The sequence below is a fragment of the Macaca mulatta genome, chromosome 12, assembly GCF_049350105.2.
Source record: "Macaca mulatta isolate MMU2019108-1 chromosome 12, T2T-MMU8v2.0, whole genome shotgun sequence".
Lineage (NCBI taxonomy): Eukaryota > Metazoa > Chordata > Mammalia > Primates > Cercopithecidae > Macaca > Macaca mulatta.
In genome coordinates, this window is record NC_133417.1 from 71,202,551 (window position 1) to 71,226,059 (window position 23,509).

Below are 23,509 nucleotides of genomic sequence, written 5' to 3' on the forward strand. Positions count from 1 at the left end.
CTTCATGGTTTTCCCTTTGATTGCCTTGAAGCTGTGTTTTCTACTATACTGCTTGAGTAGAAATTACGTTAAATATATGTATCACATTAGAACATGTCCTAAGTTGTTCACTTACAAATTTATCACTGGCATTTCCTAAGATAAACATTAACAATGCAAGCCTATTTCATGCTATCATGGATGGTGGTTAACGCTATTTAGTTAATTATTGTTCCAAGAGGTGTGAAGTAGGAATATCTAATGACTTGATAATCTAACGCTCAAAAGAAGAAACTATCAAACATATAGCGGCACTGTACAAAACACAGAACTCAATAAAAATCTTACTCAAAGAGAATGATTGATGCTGAAAAGAACCTAAAAGTGTTACATTTAAAGTACATACTATAAACTCTGCTTCACACAACAAAAAAAGATATTCTTTAAGGAGCAGGGCCTAGAATGGTTATTTCACCTGAGCCTTAAAATACTCACAAAAGACAGTAAGAAAGTTGAGAGAAGAAAATCAAAAGGAGGAGATGGGTATAAAAGAGAAGAAAAATTATGGCAGACATTCATGGTAAACTAAGCGCCATTATCTGTTAATAAGCAAGAAAGACATTTTAAAATTAGTTTCAAGTTACTGTTATCCATCTTTTAATTTAACTGCATAGTTTTACCATCAATATCTATAATTGTGTTCTTGAATCATTAAGGAGTAAAATAGTAAAGTTCGATTAAAGGATCAAAGGACCCTTTGAGAAGAATTCCACACATAGTTACTATGTGGCATAAGAGTCCAATTTCCAATTTCCCATTATGTTACAGGATAACTAGTTGTTTAAATACCCTCTTCTGGTGCAGAACCAAGATGACCTTTCTTCTCTCTTGCAATTGTTCAGGGCCTTTATTTTGTTCCTTCTGGAGAAGTGTCAACATTATCCTTTTATAGAGTTTTTAAAATTGGAGGTCATTAATATTATTGATATTACTATTTGTGCTTTTCATCTTGAGTGTAATGACATTTCTTTTTTTTTTTTTTTTTTTTTTTTTTTTTGAGACGGAGTCTCGCTCTGTCGCCCAGGCTGGAGTGCAGTGGCACGATCTCGGCTCACTGCAAGCTCCGCCTCCCGGGTTCACGCCATTCTCCTGCCTCAGCCTCCCGAGTAGCTGGGACTACAGGCGCCCACAACCGCGCCCGGCTAATTTTTTGTATTTTTAGTAGAGACGGGGTTTCACCGTGGTCTCGATCTCCTGACCTTGTGATCCGCCCGCCTCGGCCTCCCAAAGTGCTGGGATTACAGGCGTGAGCCACCGCGCCCGGCGAGTGTAATGACATTTCTTAACATGATTTAGATTTCTGGGCCCCTCAAGGTCTCTGCAATATTGTTTTTGATATGAAATTTCTCAAGATTCTTTTTGAAAGGTAATGCCTCAAGTTAAAAAATAACTGAAGCTCAGGAATTTCAGGAAAAAATGGAAATAATTTAAAAATACTCCAGATATTATTGATCAGTGGAAAACTCAACTGTATTTTCTTCTGTTGTCTAAGTTTTAATGTTACTTTCACTAATTTAGCAGAAAATTGTCAGTTTATTAACTAGTTGCAATAAATTCTGGGCTCACATTCTAATTATGGACAACTAAAACGTTAGCTCTTTTTTTAAAAAAAAGGCAATAAAACCGATTTTTTTCCTTTCCTATTTTTCTTTGTCTATTGCTAGCAGAGAAATATCATGTAGGCTCTGGGAGGAACAGCTACTCATTCAGCATGAAACACACAGTTCCATCACAAGGTCAACATGCTATATAGTATTCTGTTGGTGAAATAATGAGGTCAAATCTCAGCCACCACCAGAGAAATTCAAAATAAAACCAATGATTTCATGGAGAGCTCTTATTTTTCTCAGAATCTTCTACCTAGGGCACTTTCTATCCAGTAACATGAACACTTACATGACTAAATGATAAGATATGAATATTTTAAAAATCATACAAAAGCAACAACACTTGGCCATATAAGAAGGCTGGACTGGCTACAGATTTCTCAGCCAGGTCCTATAGTATCATCTTGAAGTATTTTTCTAATGAAAAGAACAGAAGCATTTACTAGTAAGAGCTAGGAGTGTAAAGTGGCCATTGATATTCAAGGGTTGTCTCTGTACTCTGTCACAGAACTTGTCAGGCCTCTGAGCCCAAGCCAAGCCATTGCATCCCCTGTGACTTGCACGTATAGGCCCAGATGGCCTGAAGTAACTTTTGTGAAGAATCACAAAAGAAGTGAAAATGCCCTGCCCTGCCTTAACTGATGACATTCCACCACAAAAGAAGTGCAAATGGCCAGTCCTTGTCTTAAGTGATGACATTATCTTGTGAAATTCCTTTTCCTGGCTCATCCTGGTTCAAAAAGCTCCACCACTGAGCACCTTGTGACCCCCAACTCCTGCCCGCCAGAGAACAACCCCCCTTTGACTGTAATATTCCTTTACCTACCCAAATCCTATAAAACAGCCCCACCCTAATCTCCCTTCACTGACTCTCTTTTCGGACTCAGCCCGCCTGCACCCAGGTGAAATAAACAGCCATGTTGCTCACACAAAGCCTGTTTGGTGGTCTCTTCACACAGAGGCGCATGACAGAACTGCTATACTGTTTGCAGAGAAAGCAGCTGGAACACAGTGGGTCAAGTCAGAGTATCTTAAAATCTTTAGAAGCAAACATTTAGACAATTTTACTATTCATGCCAGCTTTAAAAAATGCAACATGTAGGTAAAGAAGGATTGGAACCTCAGCAAACACAAAGGCAAAGTGTAGATACTCAGACTCAAGCTTTGTAAATATTATATATAATTTTAAAACTAGCAAGAATGACAAACACAAAGTAAGCTACCTAGGTATCTGAATCATTTCTGTTAACCACTAATACTACCCACAATGAAGGAGGGCAAGGAAAAGTGAATTTTAATGAGCTGAATAATTACTAGTTTTTTAAACATGTGGATTTCTAATATTGAAAATATAATGTAAATAGAAATTTTACATGAATAAAATAACTCTATCCCTTATGTAAGCAACTTTTGCTAAAGTGCCATATTTCAAGTCATTCTTAACTGAATATTCAGTTTTTTCTTGATTAAGAGGATGACTATTTATAACATGTGCCTCATCTTTTCTAATAGCTTGGTAAAAAAGTAATAATAATTTATGAATTCAAAACATATATATGCATATGTTTATATGTCTATGCATGTATATATAGTTCTAGAAATAGCTTTCTCAAAAATTGTATGTTTTATCTATACCTATATAGATAATATTGGACGTATATGCATCCTTATTTAGGCTCTAGTTGAAGAAAATTCACCATATTCTGGAATAAAATAGTTTTCTATGAGTATATTGCCTCTAAATCCCCACCAAATTTGAAATAGAAAAATAAATCTTTCACTTAGGCCACCTTTAAGATTATCTTTGAATAAACTGGAACACAAAAATAACTAATTTTTCATTTGAAACTGCAATGACACACCCTAGGGTATGTCAATTTCAGGATAAAGTTTTGCTTTCATCATTGCACAAAAGATAACAATAATACAAACATCTCAACAATGACAGAGAAATTCAAAATATGAACTAGATTATAAAAAATAGTCAAAATTCTTATTGACAGAGATTCCTTCCCCCATCCTAGTACTATTAAAGTTCATTCAACAAGTTATGCTAAAATTAAAATATATCTTAGTATGTATTTTTAATACCTTTTAGAAATATTCAATAAGGCAATACATATTAATCTGTATCTAATTTCAGTAAAAGTCTTCTATGTGTTATTGATAGATAGGTTTAGTGTTCACTTCATAATGTGCTCTATCTAAACCTCTTAGTTTCTAGAGGCCACTCTGATTAGGTATGTAATCAGAAACTTATTCTCATCAATGAGTAATATTACTTCTGGAATAAAATTAAACATTTTGAACACGTATCACTTATTCATTCATAGGCAAGGCCTATCGACTTTTAACTGATGCATTTTATATAGGAGGAAATAAAATCAAATTAATTACTGAGTTGATTTTAAAAAAATAAAGTCCCATAACTAACAGTGCTTAAAACCATTTCAAAATGTATTCAAAGTTTATACTAGAAGCAGGGTACTTTGGCTCTGACCCCAACTTTCTAGATGTGTACTAAGAAAGCATGAGTCTCAATTTACTTATCCATAAATATACAGCTAGAACTACAATGATCCTTTCCTGCTCTGAGATTTTATATTTATGCCAGAAACACTTCTTCCACAATTTTTTAGAGTTTTGATCTACTTAATTTAAATGTGACAATTTAATGTGATAAACATCTCTATATTTTTATGTAGATTTAATCAGGAAGGGAAGTTGATAGAGGTTTTCAAATCAAATGTTGCTTCAATGGCTACTGTTACATTCTGCATTTTACTTTTATAATCAATTCAATAAAAATCTACAGATCATGCACTTGAAATCACTTAAGCACATGAAGGTTACATCAAAGAAGTCATCAAGAGAATCACAAAAAATATAATAGAATTGTCCTGGTGACATGCTGTGATGTCGCTTTATCTATTGAGCAACTGTATATGTTTCTACTCTCTTGCAATGGGTCAGGCAGAAAGATTTTGTAGCTGAACAGCATGCAAGACATTGAAAAAATATCGTATGTATGATTTTTTTAGGTAACCTGTGTAAAAGTGGTGACATATGTCTCTGCCTGGTTAAAAGCACAGAGCTGCATCCTTGATTGATCCAGTTTGATTTTACCCCTGTGAGAAGTAAGAAGGTTAGGTACTAAATTTTAGAAATGCAGCATGATGAAAGTTTAGTCAACTGTGTTTTAAAATGTTTAAAGTCATATACCTATAAGTAGAAATTAGTTACATATTTGAAAGTACATGCTATATACTCAATGTTAAGCAATATATTAGAATCACAATACTAAGATTAAATGTCATTCAACAGAGACTTTAAAACAATCAATTAAACAGTTACATAATTCTATTTTTTAGGAATTGAATTTACTATAATGTGCTAATGCAATGTTTTGCATTCTATTTTTCCTTAAATGCAAGCAACATTTAAATATAAGTGATTATCAGTATAGGGGGTGAAGTGGGAGTAAGAGTATGCAGCTTTAAAAAGCATATTCTAAAATTAACATGTCTTGATTGACTTTTATTTTTAATTAATTAATTTTGACATTTTAAACAGCATTGCAAAAAAGTGAAGTTTCCAAATTTATCAAAATATAAAGAACAAGACACATTGATTTGAATATGTCAGACAAATATTTCATTGTTTTTAGGCACATCAACAAATGAAGATGGAAAGATTTTTCAAATTCTTTGGAAACAACCTGAAAAAAAGAAATGGTCTAAGTGCAATTCTACAGAAGAGTGCTTTTTAAAAAATCCATGCATAAAAAATACAATCAAATGCCAGTTTTACCCAACAGCATAACTGTAACTAATCCCTAAATTTTTCAAAGTCAAATGCATTTTTAAAAGATTATTACATTTTCTAAAGTGTAGTAATAAGCAGAACATAAATCTAAATTAAGGAAAAAACTTTGATTAAAAAATCTAACGAGAGAAAGTCTTGATAACAATATAATTAAAACCACCACATAGTAAAAGGACATTAAATATTTAACTTTGAGAACTGCAAATATTGAAACAACTTTTTATCAAGTCAATAAAATGACTACATTTCATAATAATAAGCATATTTAAGTCTCTCTAAAGATAATGACTTTGTAAACTGAACACTGAATAGATGAATGGGTGGATAGACGAATGAATGAGTGAATCACGTGAACAACATGAATGCTCGTTCCTCTGCCTGAGATTTCCTTCTGTACCACATCTGCCCAGTGAAATTCTCTCCATACTGTAAGGTCTGGCTTAAGTGCCACCTCCTTTCATGTGAAGTCAGCCTGATATAGCCCCTTACTCAATGCATCCTCAATGGACTAGTTTAGTGTCCTGTTATGGATTGTGTTTTGCTTTGTTCTGTGTTATAATTTTTTGTGTATTTATCTAAGGTGCAACTATTAGACTGTAAACTTTTGTTGTCAATGATCAATCACCCTTTACCTTTGAAGTACACGAAGTTTTTAGTGTGGTTTTTCGGGGACTCAATATTTATAGGGGGTCAAAAATATTTCATGAGTGTAATTTAGGAGAGAAAAACTCTATGCCTATTACAATTCTGGGCAGATAGTCATAGAAAATTTTAATGTGTTCTCTACTATGCACAAATACAAAAAATAAATAAAATATCTGTGTTCAGTAACACATTTATGTAATTAAGAAATAAGATTATACAGGTAGAATAAAGTTTATATTTTACTTATGTCTTTATACTATGTTGAGCCACGTGAAATTTCTACTTTTTGCATATTAAAAATGGTTAGATATTTAGTTTTTTATTATTTAACTTAATATATTCTTATTTTCATATATACTAATTCAGTAAATAAAAATTAAATTTTGTTTCTTGGTAATTTTATACAATATGTTTCAAAGTATAACATTATAGTTGATGCACATTATTCCAAACTATGCCTAGTAACTAAATCTCTTAAAATAGAAAATTACCATCTTTCAATTCTTTTGACATTTTCATAAAGGAATAATAATAATTAGTAGCAGTAATAATATTGGAGAAGCATGTCTGACCTTGTTAATGTCTTCCAATGTATCTTACTAAGATAATCCAGATTTTATTCAGGGCAGCAATATGCCTGGATAAATGTCCTGCCTCAGCCAGGCTTCCTTGTTGTTAGGGGTGGTCATGTCACACTGTTCTTGCCAATAAGACATAAGCCAAAGTTGGATAAAGATCTCTGGGAAAGTTTTGCTTTTCCTCAGGCAAGTGAGATAGTCATTACTTCTGCTTCTGTCTATTTCTTTCTCTTTCCTACCTGAGTATTGGATATAAAGCTGTAGGTGGAACAGTCACCTCTAATTATAGGCATTAAGATAGAAGAAAAAACACATATGAAGACTGGCAGAAGGGAGAAGAGATGGAGCCTAGGACATGGAGGCCACATGGACTGCTGATCTGTGGAAGTTTTAAAATATGAAAATAGAATGCTCTATCCACTTATGCTGATATAGTTAAGTCTCTGTTGCATGCAGTTAAACAGAGTCCTGACTCCGAAATAGCCAAAAATAACATAATACAAAAAAAATAGGGATTATCCATGTACCCTTAAGTAAAATAGATTTATTCAAATAATTAAGATCTTAACATGTGTACCTTGGTGTGGCAATAAGTGTATTCCCTAGCCCTTAATATAGTTTTAATGTGGAAGATAATATAATAATAAATCAATTCTACTTAATACATTGTCCTGAGAGAACACAAAGTTTCAAAGAGAGCAAAGCGATGTGTAGAAAAAATTATGCCAAATTGATTTAATACTTTTCTGTAATAACATAATATGTCATGACAAAGGAGATGCTTTAAAGGCAGTGATCTGGACTTTAGTGATATTTCTGAGTCACTTGCCAATTTCATCAACAAGCCAGGGAGAGCCGGATAAGTCTTAGTAGCACTAAGAACCTAATAGTTACCTCAGCAAGGCTTTCACCAGAAAAGAATGAATATATCAGGCAGAAGCCACAAGAACTTGAGTTTGGTCAAGACAAGTTTGTCATATTTATCAATAATTTGCATGAAAAAATAGAGATACATTAATATATATGCAAATAAATATACAGATACACATGAAATACTATAATATATGAAATATGCGTTTAATATTGAATAAATGGAAAGGAAAGGGTAATGTAGTCTTGAGAAAGAAATATATTCTAGAAGTAAAATCAGTTTTACTTTTCAATAAAGAAAGGAGTAAGATAGTTTTGAAGAAACAAATTTAAACACTTAAAATATAAAAATCACACATTATTACCAAGGTAAACTATAATCTAATCAGTCAGCATTAAGGTGGATTAGAAGCACAATATCAGAATCCCAATGAATCAGCAAATGTACAATACCATTACAACAGAAATTTCGTCCTGAATTACACCATTGCAGAGGTATAGCAGAAAACAATTGTATTCCTACTCACTCTCCTGCCTTTCTATGGCATGTAATATAACGATTAAAGCTTGGGGCTTAAATTTAAAAATACCCCCAGACACATCTGTGACTAAACGAATCTTTTCTTAATCTTTTAGAATCTCAGTCATCTGCAAATATAGATGAATTACATTTACTTCCTAAGGAGGTCACAAAAGGGAAAATTATATAATGTGTGTAAAGGGGCTACTGTATACATTTTATCCGTGTGTGTAGTGTGTGTGTGTGTAGAGTGTGTGTGTGTGTGTGTGCTTTCTTCTTTTGCACCCACCTCTCAAATGTGTTTGATCCACTGTTCTCAGCTTCTGTCTATGGCTCTGTCGTGCGGTACATGCTGTAAGGCACTGTGCACATCCTGCTTTCCAGTGAGCTGCTCATTCACCCAGCTGCCAAAAGTGTTGGCTGCTGAAGGCTCACATCCGAATCCCCCTTTGGGCATTATCGTGGTAGAAGGGAGGTGCTTCCCCCAAGGTTATGCCCCTCTCCCCTGGAAGGGTAAATGGAAAGCCTGCATCCAAGGCATGGTATGGAGAAGAAAGGCCTGACCCTCTTGCTTTGTTTTGGGACTACTCCAAAGGGTCGTCCCGGCACCAGGGATGCCAATAGGATCAGCCGAAATCTCTGTTGCAATTGTAACAGTTCAACTTCTCTCTCTGCCCAATAATTTTGCATCCCTCACTTTTTACAGATGTTAGGTATCGTTCCTGAAAACAGCTCTCAGTAAATCTTAGACAAACAGATTTCTCTCTCAGGATTGGCTTCCCAGGGAACTGACTCCCTACACAATCCTGTGATAAATAAAAGTTAACATACAAAATTCCAACCTATCTACAACTCTGACTTTTCTTCTTTCCTTAAGATTTATGTTTCCATATACCTCCTGTTCAGGTTCACTGCTTGTACTGCAAGTAGCTCAAATTTATGATGCCACCAAATTAAACTCTGTATTTCCCCTACCTCCTCAATTTTCTCCTCCATCAGTATATCCCTAATTGCATCAATAAACATCCAGTCCCTGTAATCCCACCTCTTTGGGAGGCTGAGGCGGGTGGATCACGAGGTCAGGAGATTGAGACCATCCTGGCTAACACAGTGAAACTCCGTCTCTACTAAAAATGCAAAAAATTAGCCGGGCGTGGTAGTGGGCGCCTGTAGTCCCAGCTACTTGGGAGGCTGAGGCAGGAGAATGACGTGAACCCGGGAGGCGGAGCTTTCAGTGAGCCGAGATCACGCCACTGTACTCCAGCCTGGGCGACTGAGCCAGACTCCGTCTCAAAAAAAAAAAAAAAAAAAAAAAACCATCCAGTCTTCTAAGTCAAAATTCTTTGTTATGGGTTGAATTGTAATCCTCCAAAAGTTATGTTGAAGTCCTAACCCTGGCATGTTTGAATGTGATCTTACTTGGAAATATGGTCTTTGCAGATACAATTAAGATGAGGGCATTAGTGTGGGTCCAAATCCAATGTAACTGGGGTCCTTATAAGAAGAAAAGACAGAGACACACAGGGAGAAAACTATGTGGGTTCCGGGCCAGAAGTTGGGATGATGCAGCTGCAAGCTGCAAGGATTGCCAACAACCTCCAAAGTTAGAAAGCAGCAAGGAAGTATAGTCACTACAGCCTTTAGAGAAATCATGGCCTTGCTCAGACCTTAATTTCAGACTTCTAGCCTCCAGAACTGTCAAAAGAATAAAGTTCTGTTGTTGTAAGCCACCGAGTTTGTGCTAATTTGTTACATCACTAAGAAACTAATACATCCTTGGATCAGCTCACAGTCTTATATATCTAGACGCTGGGCTCTTATATTTTAACTTTCAAGTTAATCCAGATATTAAATTATTGCAGTTGTGTGAGAACATGAACTTTTTTTCCCTCAGCAGTTCTTAGCAGAGTGCTTACAGCATAGTAAGGTGCAATAGATATTTATTGATGAATGGATGCATTTCATGCTTCCTTTAAGGTTTATAACAAGGAAGCACTTCACTGCCAATGGTAAAAAAAAAAAAAAAAAAAAAAAAAAAAACCTGTGTAGTGTGTTGTTAATGTTTGGAGCGTGCTTGGAGGGCTTCATTGCACTTCAAGAAAAGACTGACTCTGAGAAGAGACATCAGTTCAGTGCCTGCATTCTTAGAAACAGTGAAAAGAGTATTATTCTCATGGGTACCTTTGAGATAACAGCATGCCTTTCTTGATTCTGACACTGTATCTTCAGAGAAGTGCTATTGTTCTATTTCCATTTGTTTACTCAGAACTGTTTAAGATATTTGACTAAACCATTTGTTTGAACTCATCGCTTTGGTTATTTTCTGATAAGATGTTTTACTGTAAAATATTTTGATTTGATTCTGGAGTGTATTTTTAACTATCTATCAGGATGAGGAAATCTGCCAACCTGAAAACTTATACTAGGATAGCATTGAAAATTCTGCATAAACTATATTGAGAAACCAGGATGCTAAGTCATAAAAGGGAGGGTTTTTGGGTAGGGAGAGGAGAGGGAGAGATATCAAAGGTTAGTGATGTTATTTCCCCTTACTCAAAATGCAGGTTCTTAAACAACCAAAAGGGGAAATATATCCATAGCCCCTGAATAAAGAAAGTAGTATCTCAGAAACCTGAACCCAAGTAAGCTAGGGATTAGATTACCATCATTTATTTTAAAAATTATTTTTGACACATAATAATTGTACATATTTATGGGGTGCATGTGATAGTTTGATACATGTATACACTATGTAACTATCAAGTAGGGTAACCAGCAGATCCATAGCTTTGAACATTTATCGTTTCTTTGTGAGGAGATCATTTACAAACTTCTAGCTATTTTGAAATATACAATACATTATGGTTAACTCTAGTCATCCAACTATTCCATAGAACACCAGAACTTATTCTATCTCACTGCAGCTTTGTACCTATTGACCAAATCTTTCTCCATACCTCGCTCCTCCAAGCCTCGCATCCTCAGATAACCACTATGCTATACTATCTACTTCTATGACAACTCTTTAGATTCCACATATGTGTGAGATATTTGACTTTCTGTGTCTGGCTGATTTCACTTAACATAATATCCTCCAGGTTCATTCACGTTGCCACAAATAACAGGATTTCATTATTTCTTATGGCTGAATGATGTTCAATGTTTCTTATATACTACATTTTCTTTATGCATTTATCTCTTTATGATCATTTAGGTTAATATGATAACTTGGTTATTGTGAACAGTACAGCAATAAACATATAGGAGTATAGTATTCTATGTTTACTCTATCTCTTCAACACATTGATTTCATTTCATCTGGATATTTACCTAGTATTGGGACTGCTGGATCATATGAAAATTCTATTTTTAATTTTTTTAAGAACCCCCATATTACTTTCCATAATGGTGGTACTAATTTACATTCTCATAATCAGTGTGTAAGGATTCCCTTTTCTCCATATCCTTTTAATACTTTCATCTTTTGATTTTTTGATGGTAGCCATTCTAACTAGAGTGAGGAGATACCTCAATATAGGTTTGATTTGCATTTCCCTGATGATTAGTGATGTTGAGCATATTTTCATATATCTGTTGGCATTTCTATGTCTTCTTTTGAGAAATATCTATTCAGGTCTTTTGTCCATTTTTGAATTATTTGTTTTTTGTTGTTGTTGTTGAGTTGTTTGAGTTCCTTATATGTTTTAGATATTAACCCATTATCAGATGCATAGTTTACAAATATATTTTCCCATTCTGTAAGTTGTCTCTTCACTCTATTGATTATTTGCCTTGCTGTGCAGAAGCTTTTTAATATAATCCAATTTGTCTATATTTACTTTTATTGCCTGTGCTTTTGAGGTTTTATAAAAAAAAAATCCTTGCCAAGACCAACATCATGAAACTTTCCCCATATTTTTTTTTCTTGATAGTCATGTAATTGTGGGTCTTATGTTTTAGTTAGTCTATTTTGAGTTGACTTGTATAAAAATTTAGAGATAAAGGTCTAATTTCATTCTTTTGCATGTGGCTATTCAGTTTTCCCAGAACCATTTACTAAAGAGACTGTCCTTTCCCTATTATATGTACTTGGAAACTTTGTCAAAACTCAGTTAACTGTATATGTGTAGATTTATTTCTGGACTCTCTATTCTTATGTATTGCTCTATATGTCTGTTTTATGTCAGTATCATTCTGTTTGGTTACTATAGCTTTATAGTGTGTTTTGAAGTCAGTTAGGGTGATGCCACCAGCTTTGTTCTTTTTGTTTCAGGTTACTTGGGCTATTTAGGGTCTTTTGTGGTTTCACACAAATGTTAGGACTGTTTTTGTCTTATTTCTGTAAAGAATGTCATTGGTATTTTGATAGGGATTGCACTAAATCTATAGATGGCTTTGGGTAATGTGGACATTTTAACAATATTAATTATTCTAATCCATGAACATGGAATATCTTTTCCTTTTTGTGTCCTCTTCAATTTCTCTCACCAATATTTTATAGTTTTCATTGTAAATATATTTCATCTCCTTGTTTAAATTTATTTCTAGGTATTTCATTTTTTGTAGCTATTGTAAATGGGATTGCATTCTTGATTTATTTTCAGATTATTGGTTGTTAACATATAGAAATAATACTGATTTTTGCATGTTGATTTTGTGTCCTCAAACATTACTGAATTCATTTATGAAATTTTTTTTTCACGCGGTCATTAGAATTCTCTGTATCTAAGATCGGATTATATAAAAACAGAGAGAATTTGACTTCCTTCTTTCCAATTTAAATGTCCTTTATTTCTTTCTCTTGCCTGATTGCTCTGGCTCGAACTTCGTTACTATGTTGAATAAAAGTAGTGAAAGTGAGTATCCTTGTCTTCTTTCAGATCGTGGAAAGAAAGCTTTCAGCTCTTCCCTGGTTAGTATCATGTTAGCTGTGGGTTTGTTACATATGGCCTTCATTACATTAAGGTATGTTTCTTCCATACCTAATTTGTTGATAATTTTTATCAAACATAGGATACTAAATTTTATAAAATGCTTTTTCTCTGTCTATTGAGATGACCACATGGTTTTTACATTTCATTCTGTTGATATAATGTAGCAAGTTTATTGTTCTGCAAATGTTGAAACATCTTTGCATCCCTGGGACGATTTCCGGTTGAGCATGGTGAATAATCTTTTTGATAGGCTGTTGGATTTGAGTTGCTAGTATTTTGCTGGGGCATTTTGCATCTGTGTTCATCAGGGATAGTGGCCTCTAGCTTTCTTTTTTTGTGTGTATCCTTACCTGGTTCTGGTATTGGGGTAATACTGGCCTTGTAGAATGAGTTTAGAAGACTTCCTTTCCTTTTGATTTTTTTGGAATAATTTGAGAAGAATTAATATTAGTTCTTTTTTAAATGTTTGGTAGAACTCATCAGCGAAGCCATGTAGTCCTGGACTTTTCTTTGCTAGGAGTTTTAATTACTGATTCAATCTTGTTACTCATTATTGGTCTGTTCGAGTTTTCCACTTCTTCATGATACAATCTTGGCAAGTTGTATGTATTGAGTAATTTATCAATTTCCATTAGGTTTTCCAATTTGTTGGTGTATGCTTGTTCACAGTAGTCTCTAATGATCAGTAGCTGCTGCAAACATTGTTAATGATTCTGAAGTTGCATCCAAATTTAGGCAAAGACAATTCAAAGGATATGATCCAGAACAGGCATTTGTAATAAAGTCCCCAAGTATGTCTTTCACACACTAAAATTCTGAAGCACTGATTTTCATCATGCTATCTCTTTTAAATTCAATCTGTAGCCAACAGCTACTTACACTGTGTATGTAAGCACTCAATTCCATACTTACAATAATTGTACATTGAGCACTTATTTTTCAGTAAGCATTTTCTAATTGTTTATGAGAATCATGTAATTTTTATTACAATCTATTTTACACATAAGTAAACTGAAAAAAAAGTTTTTGTAAATTGCTCGAGGTCATATCAAAAGCTAAGATTTGAGGCAAATATTCTATCTTAAAAAGTGACATTCTTTTTTTTATTATTATACTTTAAGTTCTAGGGTACATGTGCACAATGTGCAGGTTTGTTACACATGTATACATGTGCCATGTTGGTGTGCTGCACCCATTAACTCGTCATGTACATTAGGTATATCTCCTAATGCTATCCCTCCCCCCTTCCCCCTCCCCACAGGAGGCCCCAGTGTGTGATATTCCCTTTTCTGTGTCCAAGTGATCTCATTGTTCAATTCCCACCTATGAGTGAGAATATGTGGTGTTTGGTTTCTGTTCTTGTGATAGTTTGCTGAGAATGATGGTTTCCAGCTGCATCCATGTCCCTATAAAGGACACAACCTCATCCTTTTTTATGACTGCATAGTATTCCATGGTGTATATGTGCCACATTTTCTTAATCCAGTCTGTCACTGATAGACATTTGGGTTGGTTCCAAGTCTTTGCTATTGTGAATAGTGCTGCAATAAACATACGTGTGCATGTGTCTTTATAGCAGCATGATTTATGATCCTTTGGGTATATACCCAGTAATGGGATGGCTGGGTCAAATGGTATTTCTAGTTCTAGATCCTTGAGGAATCGCCACACTGTTTTCCACAATGGTTGAACTAGTTTACAGTCCCACCAACAGTGTAAAAGTGTTCCTATTTCTCCACATCCTCTCCAGCACCTGTTCTTTCTTGACTTTTTAATGATTGCCATTCTAACTGGTGTGAGATGGTATCTCATTGTGGTTTTGATTTGCATTTCTCTGATGGCGAGTGATAATGAGCATTTTTTCATGTGTCTGTTGGCTATATGAATGTCTTCTTTGGAGAAGTGTCTGTTCATATTCTTTGCCCACTTTTTGATGGGGTTGTTTGTTTTCTTCTTGTAAATTAAAAGTGGCGTTCTTAATCATATCCCAAGGTAGTGGCTAAGACTTAATGACATAAATATATAAATTAGGAATTACTTTCTATTGGGTAATCGAATTTGCCTTTTTGGCTCATCCAGGCTCATCATAAACACAACCATCACTATTTCAAAGGCATCTCAGATATGAAAAAAACAAAAGTTGCAAAGGAGGGGATTCACAGTTCAAGACTCTAGGAACTCAAGTGGGAGATGAAGATTATGAGAATTAGAGCAGGAAAAGTTAGCATAGGAGGATTAGAAACATTTTAGACAAATAAAGAAAATGTGCACTATTTTGGTGATCCAAATGGGAAAACAAAACAAAACAAAAATGACAAAATTTAAACTGGAAACATTTTCATCTGAAGAGGCTGGAAAGAAAGACCTTAGACATAAGGTTTTTATAGTTGCCCACAGCTTAATATCTTATCTAACAAATTTCCTTTAGATCTTGAACCTTCATTATTTCTCAATTCTTACATCTTCAGGTAGATTTGTCTATACTTAAGATGACATACCTTGAGATATGTCATGGAAAATTTTTTATGAAGAAGGGTAAACTTTCAAATTTCATAATTAGAAGTCAGTAGCACTAAGAACCTGAGTTCTTAGGTAATAATATTGATGCAGAAATCGATGATAACAAAAATTTTTTTAATAGCTTGCTAATTCAAATACTATGCTAAATGACTTAAAAATACTGGCTTGTGTACCCGTTACTACAACCTCTAAGGTAGCCACAAACCCCTGTATATTTGATTGTGCATACCATAGAAATGTAATAGAATAAGAATGTACACTCTTTTATCACATAGATATGACCATTATGTAATGAGAAAAAATAGTGAAAATCAAGAATATTAAAATATTAACATCAAATGGTTTTTAGAGAACTCAGTTTATAGGACACTAGATTTCATACTCTTTAGGAAGGGCTCATGGAATAAGTGGCAGAGTAATTTTACAGATGGTTAAAATAATCGATTTCAGTTACAAAAGACAAATAAAATCACTAATTATAAAAGATAGCTGACCATTATGACAACACACCTTCATCTGCATACCACAGATATATGAATTCTATAGCTGCATGGCTTTATACCCCAGGGGAGACAAATTGAACATTAAGTTCAATAGGAATGTTTGTTTTGTCTTTCAAATGGAGAAAGAGAGGGCAAGAGAGGTAGAAATTCCATTGAGCTGTAAGTCACAAGACTGGGACTCTTGACATGGCTCTACCTTTATAACTGTACAACTATATAACTCTGGATTTATAACTGTACAACTCTAGCTTTATAACTGTGAATAAAATCACTTCCTTTTAATGAGCCTGCTTTTTCAGTTAGAAAATGAAGTGCTAAATGGAAAGTTCTATAAGGTTCCCTTAAAAATGTTACAACTCAACATACTAAGAATAAGAATTTTGTCAGCAGCTAAGGAGATCCATGAAAGGTCAGCCATTGGCTTTAAAAGAAAGAAAAATGAACAGGTAAGAAATAATGCCTCGTAAATGTTAAGAAATAATTTCAGAAGTATTTGGTTGACTTTGCCCAGCTCCTGAAGGACTTTAACACCTAGAATCCAAGTTTTACTCTGAGAGCAACTGTCTGCCAGGTGATTGGAGTTTATAATTTTAATCTTCTTTAAATGGGTGACTGAGTTAGTTAGAAAAAAATGGGTGACTGAGTTAGTTTCCCTTTCCATATGATACTAAATCTAGTTGCCTGCTCCTTAAAAGGCATACGTGGAAGCTGGTTTTCTAACTTTAAGCTGAAATGAACACACTTTTAAAATTTTGGGAGTATTACTTCTTCCATGTAAAAGACTTTAAAATATACAAATAAAATAAAGCTGGCCCTCTGTATCCCTGGGTCCCACATCTGTAGAGTCAACGAACTACAGATGGAAAGTAATTGGAAAAAATAAATATAAAAATACAACTTTATTGTACAAAATAAAAAATAGAGTACAAATAAAAAATACAGTAAGACAAATATTTACACTGTGTTAGTTATTTAGTTTTACATTATAAGTAATCTGAAGATAATTTAAAGTGTACATATGAGAGGATGTGTGTAGGTTATATATTAAACATTGTGCCACTTTATATAAAGGACTTGAACATCTGCAGATTTTAGTCTCTGTGGGGAGCCTTGGAACCACTCCCCCCTAGATATCAAGGGATGACTATATTTTATTCCTTACTTTACCATCTTGGAAAAAATGTCCTTGGCTACATAGAAACATATATCATGATTTATTGATTTAATAGTTTATTCACTCAACTAAATATAGAGTATTTTATTTTATTTTGTTTTAATTTAATTTAATCTCATATATATATATATATTTTTTATTTATTTATTTATTTATTTATTTTTTTTTTTTTTTTTGAGACAGAATCTCACTCTATAGTCCAAGCTGGAGTACAGTGGCAAGATCTTGGCTCACTGCAAGCTCCACCTCCGGGGCTCAAGTGATTCTCATGCCTCAGCCTCCTGAGCATTTTACACACACACACACACACACATATATATGTGTGTGTATATATAGTGTGTGTGTATATATATATATATATATATAATGATTATTCCATATAATCTTTTTTCAAAGGCCACTATAAATTCATGGAGGGTGGAGTCTTAGTAAGTTAAGGAGATAGAAGATATTTGGTAACTATCTGTCAAATACTTCCTAACATGAGCTACAGAAAACAAAAGATTATTTTTAAATGATACCTTAAGACTTTAAAACAACACCATAAACATAATTTGTAATACAGTTGTTATATTTCACAAAAAAAATACAGCTCGATATATACCTTGATTCACTAGAAATATGCAGGTAAGCGTGGGAGAGGAGGGCACAAAAGAAGGTTTAAAAGAGTTTCTGTTCTCAATGAATTTACAGTACCATTAGAGGCATACCATAATTTCTCAAAAAATTAAAATTTAAGATTACTGAATCCAGGAAGAGGTATAAAATTGTTTGGGGTTCAAAATGAGAAGGGACTAGATCCACTTGGGAAGAAATTAGGAGGGATGAGATGAGTAACATTTTGAGAATGTTGAGTATGGTTCTAAATGTTTTACATGTATTAATGTGTTAATTCATTTAACCTTTACCCAACTGTGATTTAAGTATTAACAATTTAATAAATGATAAATACAAGGGTGATGCCTTGAAGGATTTTGACTGGAGAAGGAAATCCCAAGCAAAGTGTGGACAGTGTTTATGGCCTAAAAGGAAATTGGTTTGATACAGGTACAAAAGTGCTCTTCAGGTGAGCACTAGGAGATACAGCTGGTCAAAGCTGGTTAGGGCCATAGTGTGAAGGCTTTGTGCACAATACATAATTCAAGAGACTTTGGGGATAGCCAGGTGTGGTGGCTCATTCCTGTAATCTCAGCAACTGGGGACAAAGATTGAAGAATTGCCTTAATCCAGTAGTTTGAGACCAGCCTGGGAAACATAGTGAAACCTTGTCTCTACAAACTTTTTTTTAAAAAAATTAGCTGAGTGTTGTGGCATGGGCGTATAGTCCCATCTACTCAGGAGGTGGAGGTAGGGGGATCATTGAGCCCAGGAGTTCAAGGTTGCAGTAAGCTATGATAGCACCACTGCACTCCAACCTGGGCAACAGAGTGAGACTTGTCTCCATTTTTCTTTTTTTTTAAAAAGGAGAATAAAAGAAAAAAGAGAGAGAGAGATTTTGCAGATCATGGATACATCATGGCAGTGAAATGATTAGGACTGAATCTGCGTGAGTGAAATTAATCAAATAAGTAAACTAGAGTAAATGCAAAATGGAAGCAGAGGCATCAGTCGAGACTCTGCTTGAAATGGTTTAGGCAAAAAATAGTGAGGACAAAGGAAAGGTGATGAAAAGGAGAGGTGGATTCAAACAGGCACTGTGGAGGGAGACTGTGTGTAACTTTGCAACTGACAGGCAACATGGGATGAAGAATGGGAAGGCTCAAAGATACCTGGTGCTTTCTCATACAGCTAAGTAAGATTACATCAATTATTAAGAACTAGTAACTAAACTTTACCAGATAAATCTTCAGGAAGCTGTTGTGTAGTCATGCACAGAAAACTATCCATCACTATATGCAACGTTAAGAAGAACTTATGGCAACAGAAATCTGAAATTTTCATTCATTTCATACTAATTGTTAACATGAAACACAAAGTATATGAAGCATTCTTACCACTTTGCTGTATTCACTATCTGAATCACTGCTAAGTTCCTCAGTATTCATATTTTCCAAATCGGATTCCCCAGGGGCAATTGGCACAGTCACTGTGAGGCTGGGATTGTGAATAAACGATTGACCATCACTGTCTTCCATCAAGTATTTGTCCACGCAGCTTCCAAAACCACTGATTTTATCTTTTTCCTTGAGGAAATTGTGACCTTTGCTCATTTCAGCAAGTGTATAGTTAGAAATATAGTTTTCCTTCTTAGTATTCAGATCTTCTGTTTGTCTTATCTCCCTGGAAATCTTTGGTTTCTTGGAAAATGTTTTTAGAATAAATTCACGTAAGGTTTGCTTCACATAATTTATTCCCTTTTTAATTCTGGTCACTGCAATCTGGAGGTTGTTTGCATCAGGGTCTTCTTCAATTGCTGTAAGATTGTCTGAACTAAATGAACTCAATAATAAGGCCAGAAATAGGTTTAGGACCTATATCAGGATGGGGAGAGGGGGTAGAGAAATAGGGAGACAGGAAATATAAAAAAAATAAAATAAGCACACTTTTCTGAATATAGGCCACAATACAAACCAGCAACGAAGATTTCTGCACCTTTTCACGCACGGATAAGACCACATGAGAGAGACAGAGGAGAGGGTAGACTCTTCATCACTGTATCCCTAGACTAGCCCCAGCAGACTTGGCAGCAGAGGATCAGCCATACCCAGGAAGAACTACCATGGGGAGCAGAGAGAATGATCCCTCATCATTTTCATTACGTCATTTCTAAGTTCATTTCTGTAGCAGTAGTTCCTTAATCAAGTTCCCTTTTATGAACCCAAAAAACTCTCCTAGCATTCATCTATCATTCTTTATTACTTGTGAGAAACAAGTAGAACAAGACGATTGTGACTATTTTCTATTGTGCTAAAGATCTTTGTTCACTTTACCAGAAGATAAATGTCACTTGTTCCAACAAATGAAACACACAATACTTACAAAGTTCCTGTAATGAAATATTCTGTCCAAGAAGTATGCTAGAATACTACTTAATGTGACTTTTAAAGCACAGAAAAGGACCTGCCCCCTGAACCTGATTCACATGCAATAATGGCATTATGATTGGCTGGCTTCATTGCCTATTATGTTGGCCCCAGAAGAGATTACAAAAAAGGTCAGGACAATTTCTATTCTCTTGAAACAAAGTCTTATTTTTGAGTTAATTATTTTTTTTTCTCACTGAAGTAGAAGTGCAGGTGAACTCAACATTGTAAAAAAAAGGCCGCGCCCGGTGGCTCACGCCTGTAATCCCAGCACTTTAGGAGGTCGAGGTGGGTGGATCACGAGGTCAGGAGATCGAGACCATCCTGGCTAAAAAAGTGAAACCCCGTCTCTACTAAAAATACAAAAATTAGCTGGGCGTGGTGGCGGGCGCCTGTAGTCCCAGCTACTCGGGAGGCTGAGGCAGGAGAATGGCATGAACCCAGGAGGCGGAGCTTGCAGTGAGCCGAGATCTCACCACTGCACTTCAGCCTGGGCAACACAGCGAGACTCCGTCTCAAAAACAAACAAACAAGCAAACAAACAAACAAAAAAAATTGTAAAAAAAAAAAAAAATGTTCACAGAGGGCAGGAAACATGTAAATTATATTTAAACATTGTTTTACCCAGGAAACAAAAAAGAAAATTGAATTGGCATTTGATGTAAGTCTTTTCATGGCCCAAATCATCTACCTCATGTTTGAAAAATCAAAGTAAGACCTAACTGAAGAGAAGGTACTCACCCCTCATTTTGGTCATACCTAAAACAATTTCTGGGCCGGGTGCGGTGGCTCATGCCTGTAATCCCAGCATTTTGGGAGGCCGAGGCGGGTGTATCACGAGGTCAGGAGATCGAGACTATCCTGGCTAACACCGTGAAACCCCGTCTCTACTAAAAATACACAAAATGAGCCGGGCGTGGTAGCGGCACCTGTAGTCCCAGCTACTCAGGAGGCTGAGGCAGGAGAATGGCGGGAACCCGGGAGGCGGAGCTTGTAGTGAGCGGAGATCGCACCACTGCACTCCAGCCTGGGTGACAGTGAGACTCCGTCTCGAGGGAAAAAAAAAAAAAAAAAAAAAAAAAAAATTCTCTTAGATGTAAGTAAAGAGAGCAGGTTAAAATTGTATCTCAATAAGTCTGATTTAAGAGAAAATTCTGGAGGTGGGAGGTCTGGGAATCATACTGAACAATTTTGATAATTGCAAAAAGTCCCTGAAATGGTTTAATAGTTTAATACTTGTCCATGAAAAAGTATATTTCACTATGAAATACACATTTGTGTATATTTGTTTTAATAGGAATATTGGTGAGGATCTGAGGATCCATTTTACTGCTTTATTCTCCTTAATCCATTCAAGTGTTAAACCATCTTAACAGGGTGCAGTGGCTCATGAGGTTCTCACTTCGTTGAGAACAGCTGCTGTGACAACTTTCTTTCCTTCAAAAATCTTAAGTCTCTAATATTTCTATAACCTAGTGGGTATCACAAATCAAAATAAAGTCTATTTGTATCATCTTTGTATTATCACGTTAAACAAGAGAAGAAATATTAATAAAATGTATACTTGATTCAAAGTCTCATTGTGATTAAAGATCTTCACAAGTTTCCTGATATAGACCCAAGCTGACTAAAATCTGTTTTTCCAAATGTTTTCCTAAACCTGTGATCCTTAACCATTTCAATTAATTGGCAATAAAACGACTGAAACAATAAATTAGAGAAATATAAAAAAAGAGAAGCCAGTTTAGCATATAACTCTAATGTGGAAAACTATATCAGGAATATATTTTTTTCCTTAAATTTTAATTCTATGATATTGGTAGTTCCTTCATTAGTCAAGAATTGGTTATCAACTTTATGAATTTTTTTCTGTATACTTTCATTGTCAATAATTAATAATTAAAGAATATCAATATGAGTTAGTTAACACTAATTCTACATGAATGAAACACTCATCGATATATCTCCTCTGTTTTTTACTATAAATCTATATTGTCATTCAAAGGAAAACATAACTCTCATACCAGTGTCCAGGATCAAATATGATATTATCCATTCTTCAAAGGCCCACTTCAAAAACCTCCCTTAAGTCTCAATCTAAAACTCTTTCTTTTAAGTGTCAAAAGCATTTTATTTTAACCTCATTGGTAGAACTCATCACTCCTTCCTGGTCTGATATCTTTTGTGTACCACTTTTCTGTGTCCTAATAAGCATCTTAAAAACAACGATTAGATCATGGGTAATTGGTTTTGGTTTTCCACCCTAAATAATACCTAAACAATGCCTTCCTATCTAAACTATACCTAAATACCTTTCTTTTCACAGAGAAGATACTGAAAAATATTGAGTGGATAAAGTGAGAGCCAAGGGAATGCCTTTCCCTTTGAATTTGCCTGAATAAATAATAAACATTTAAATTATTTGTGATCATTGGCTTTGATGTGGCATGTTTTCACAAGTTATACCTGTCCCAATTTCATGATTTTATGTCAAAAAAAAATTTTTTTTTTTAATGTCAAAATTTTTTAAGAAGAAGTACACGGCTGGGCGTGGTGACTCATGCTTCTAATTCCAGCACATTGGGAAGCCAAGGAGGCTGGATCACCTGAGGTCAGGAGCTCGAGACCAGCCTGGCCAACATGATGAAAACCCACCTCTACTAAAAATACAAAAATTAGCTGGCACGGTAGCATGCACCTGTAATCTCAGCTACTCAGGAGGCTGAGGCAGGTGAACCTATTGAACCCGGGAGGCGGAGGTTGGGGCGAGCCGAGATTGCATCATTGCACTCCAGCCTGGGCAACAAAGTGAGACTCCATCTCAAAGAAAAAAAAAAAAGAAAAAGAAAATACACAAGCAAATCCTGCTATAGGAGCTTATAAATGCAAAACTGAGAAGAAGAAACAAAGAGAATGTGTATTTCATTCCATATTGGAAGGAATTTGTAAGGCTGTATAAAACTAGAAAGCTCATTTATTACTGCAACTTGAGGGTGATCAACAATTACAGAATGGTAATCCATGATATATATTTTTTGTGCAGTAAAAATCCAGAATATGTGCTGCATAAATGCCTTTGTGTGTATGTCTGGCACAGTATCATTTAGTGTGTGATTGGATGAATGTAGGTTTCTGTCCTGACTTCTGAGTCCTTTTTTTTATGGCGGTTACAAGGACAACAATATTTTAGTAACTTTTTTCAACTCAGTGGGAAGTGAAGGCACTTACCATATGGCTGTTACCATACCCCACCTTCTGGATACCTGATGAG

At 35.0% G+C, this 23,509-nt stretch overlaps 1 protein-coding gene across 2 annotated transcripts in view; it reads right to left on the minus strand.

Moving 5' to 3' along the window:
* The window catches only part of SCN9A (sodium voltage-gated channel alpha subunit 9), a 180,535-nt gene that overhangs the window by 51,779 nt on the left and 105,247 nt on the right, over nt 1-23,509 (minus strand). For both annotated transcript variants that reach the window (XM_015110280.3, XM_028830806.2), the window contains one exon: nt 19,210-19,686. In XM_015110280.3, coding sequence (XP_014965766.2) covers nt 19,210-19,686 — 477 coding nt within the window. The remainder of the gene's footprint in view (nt 1-19,209; nt 19,687-23,509) is intronic.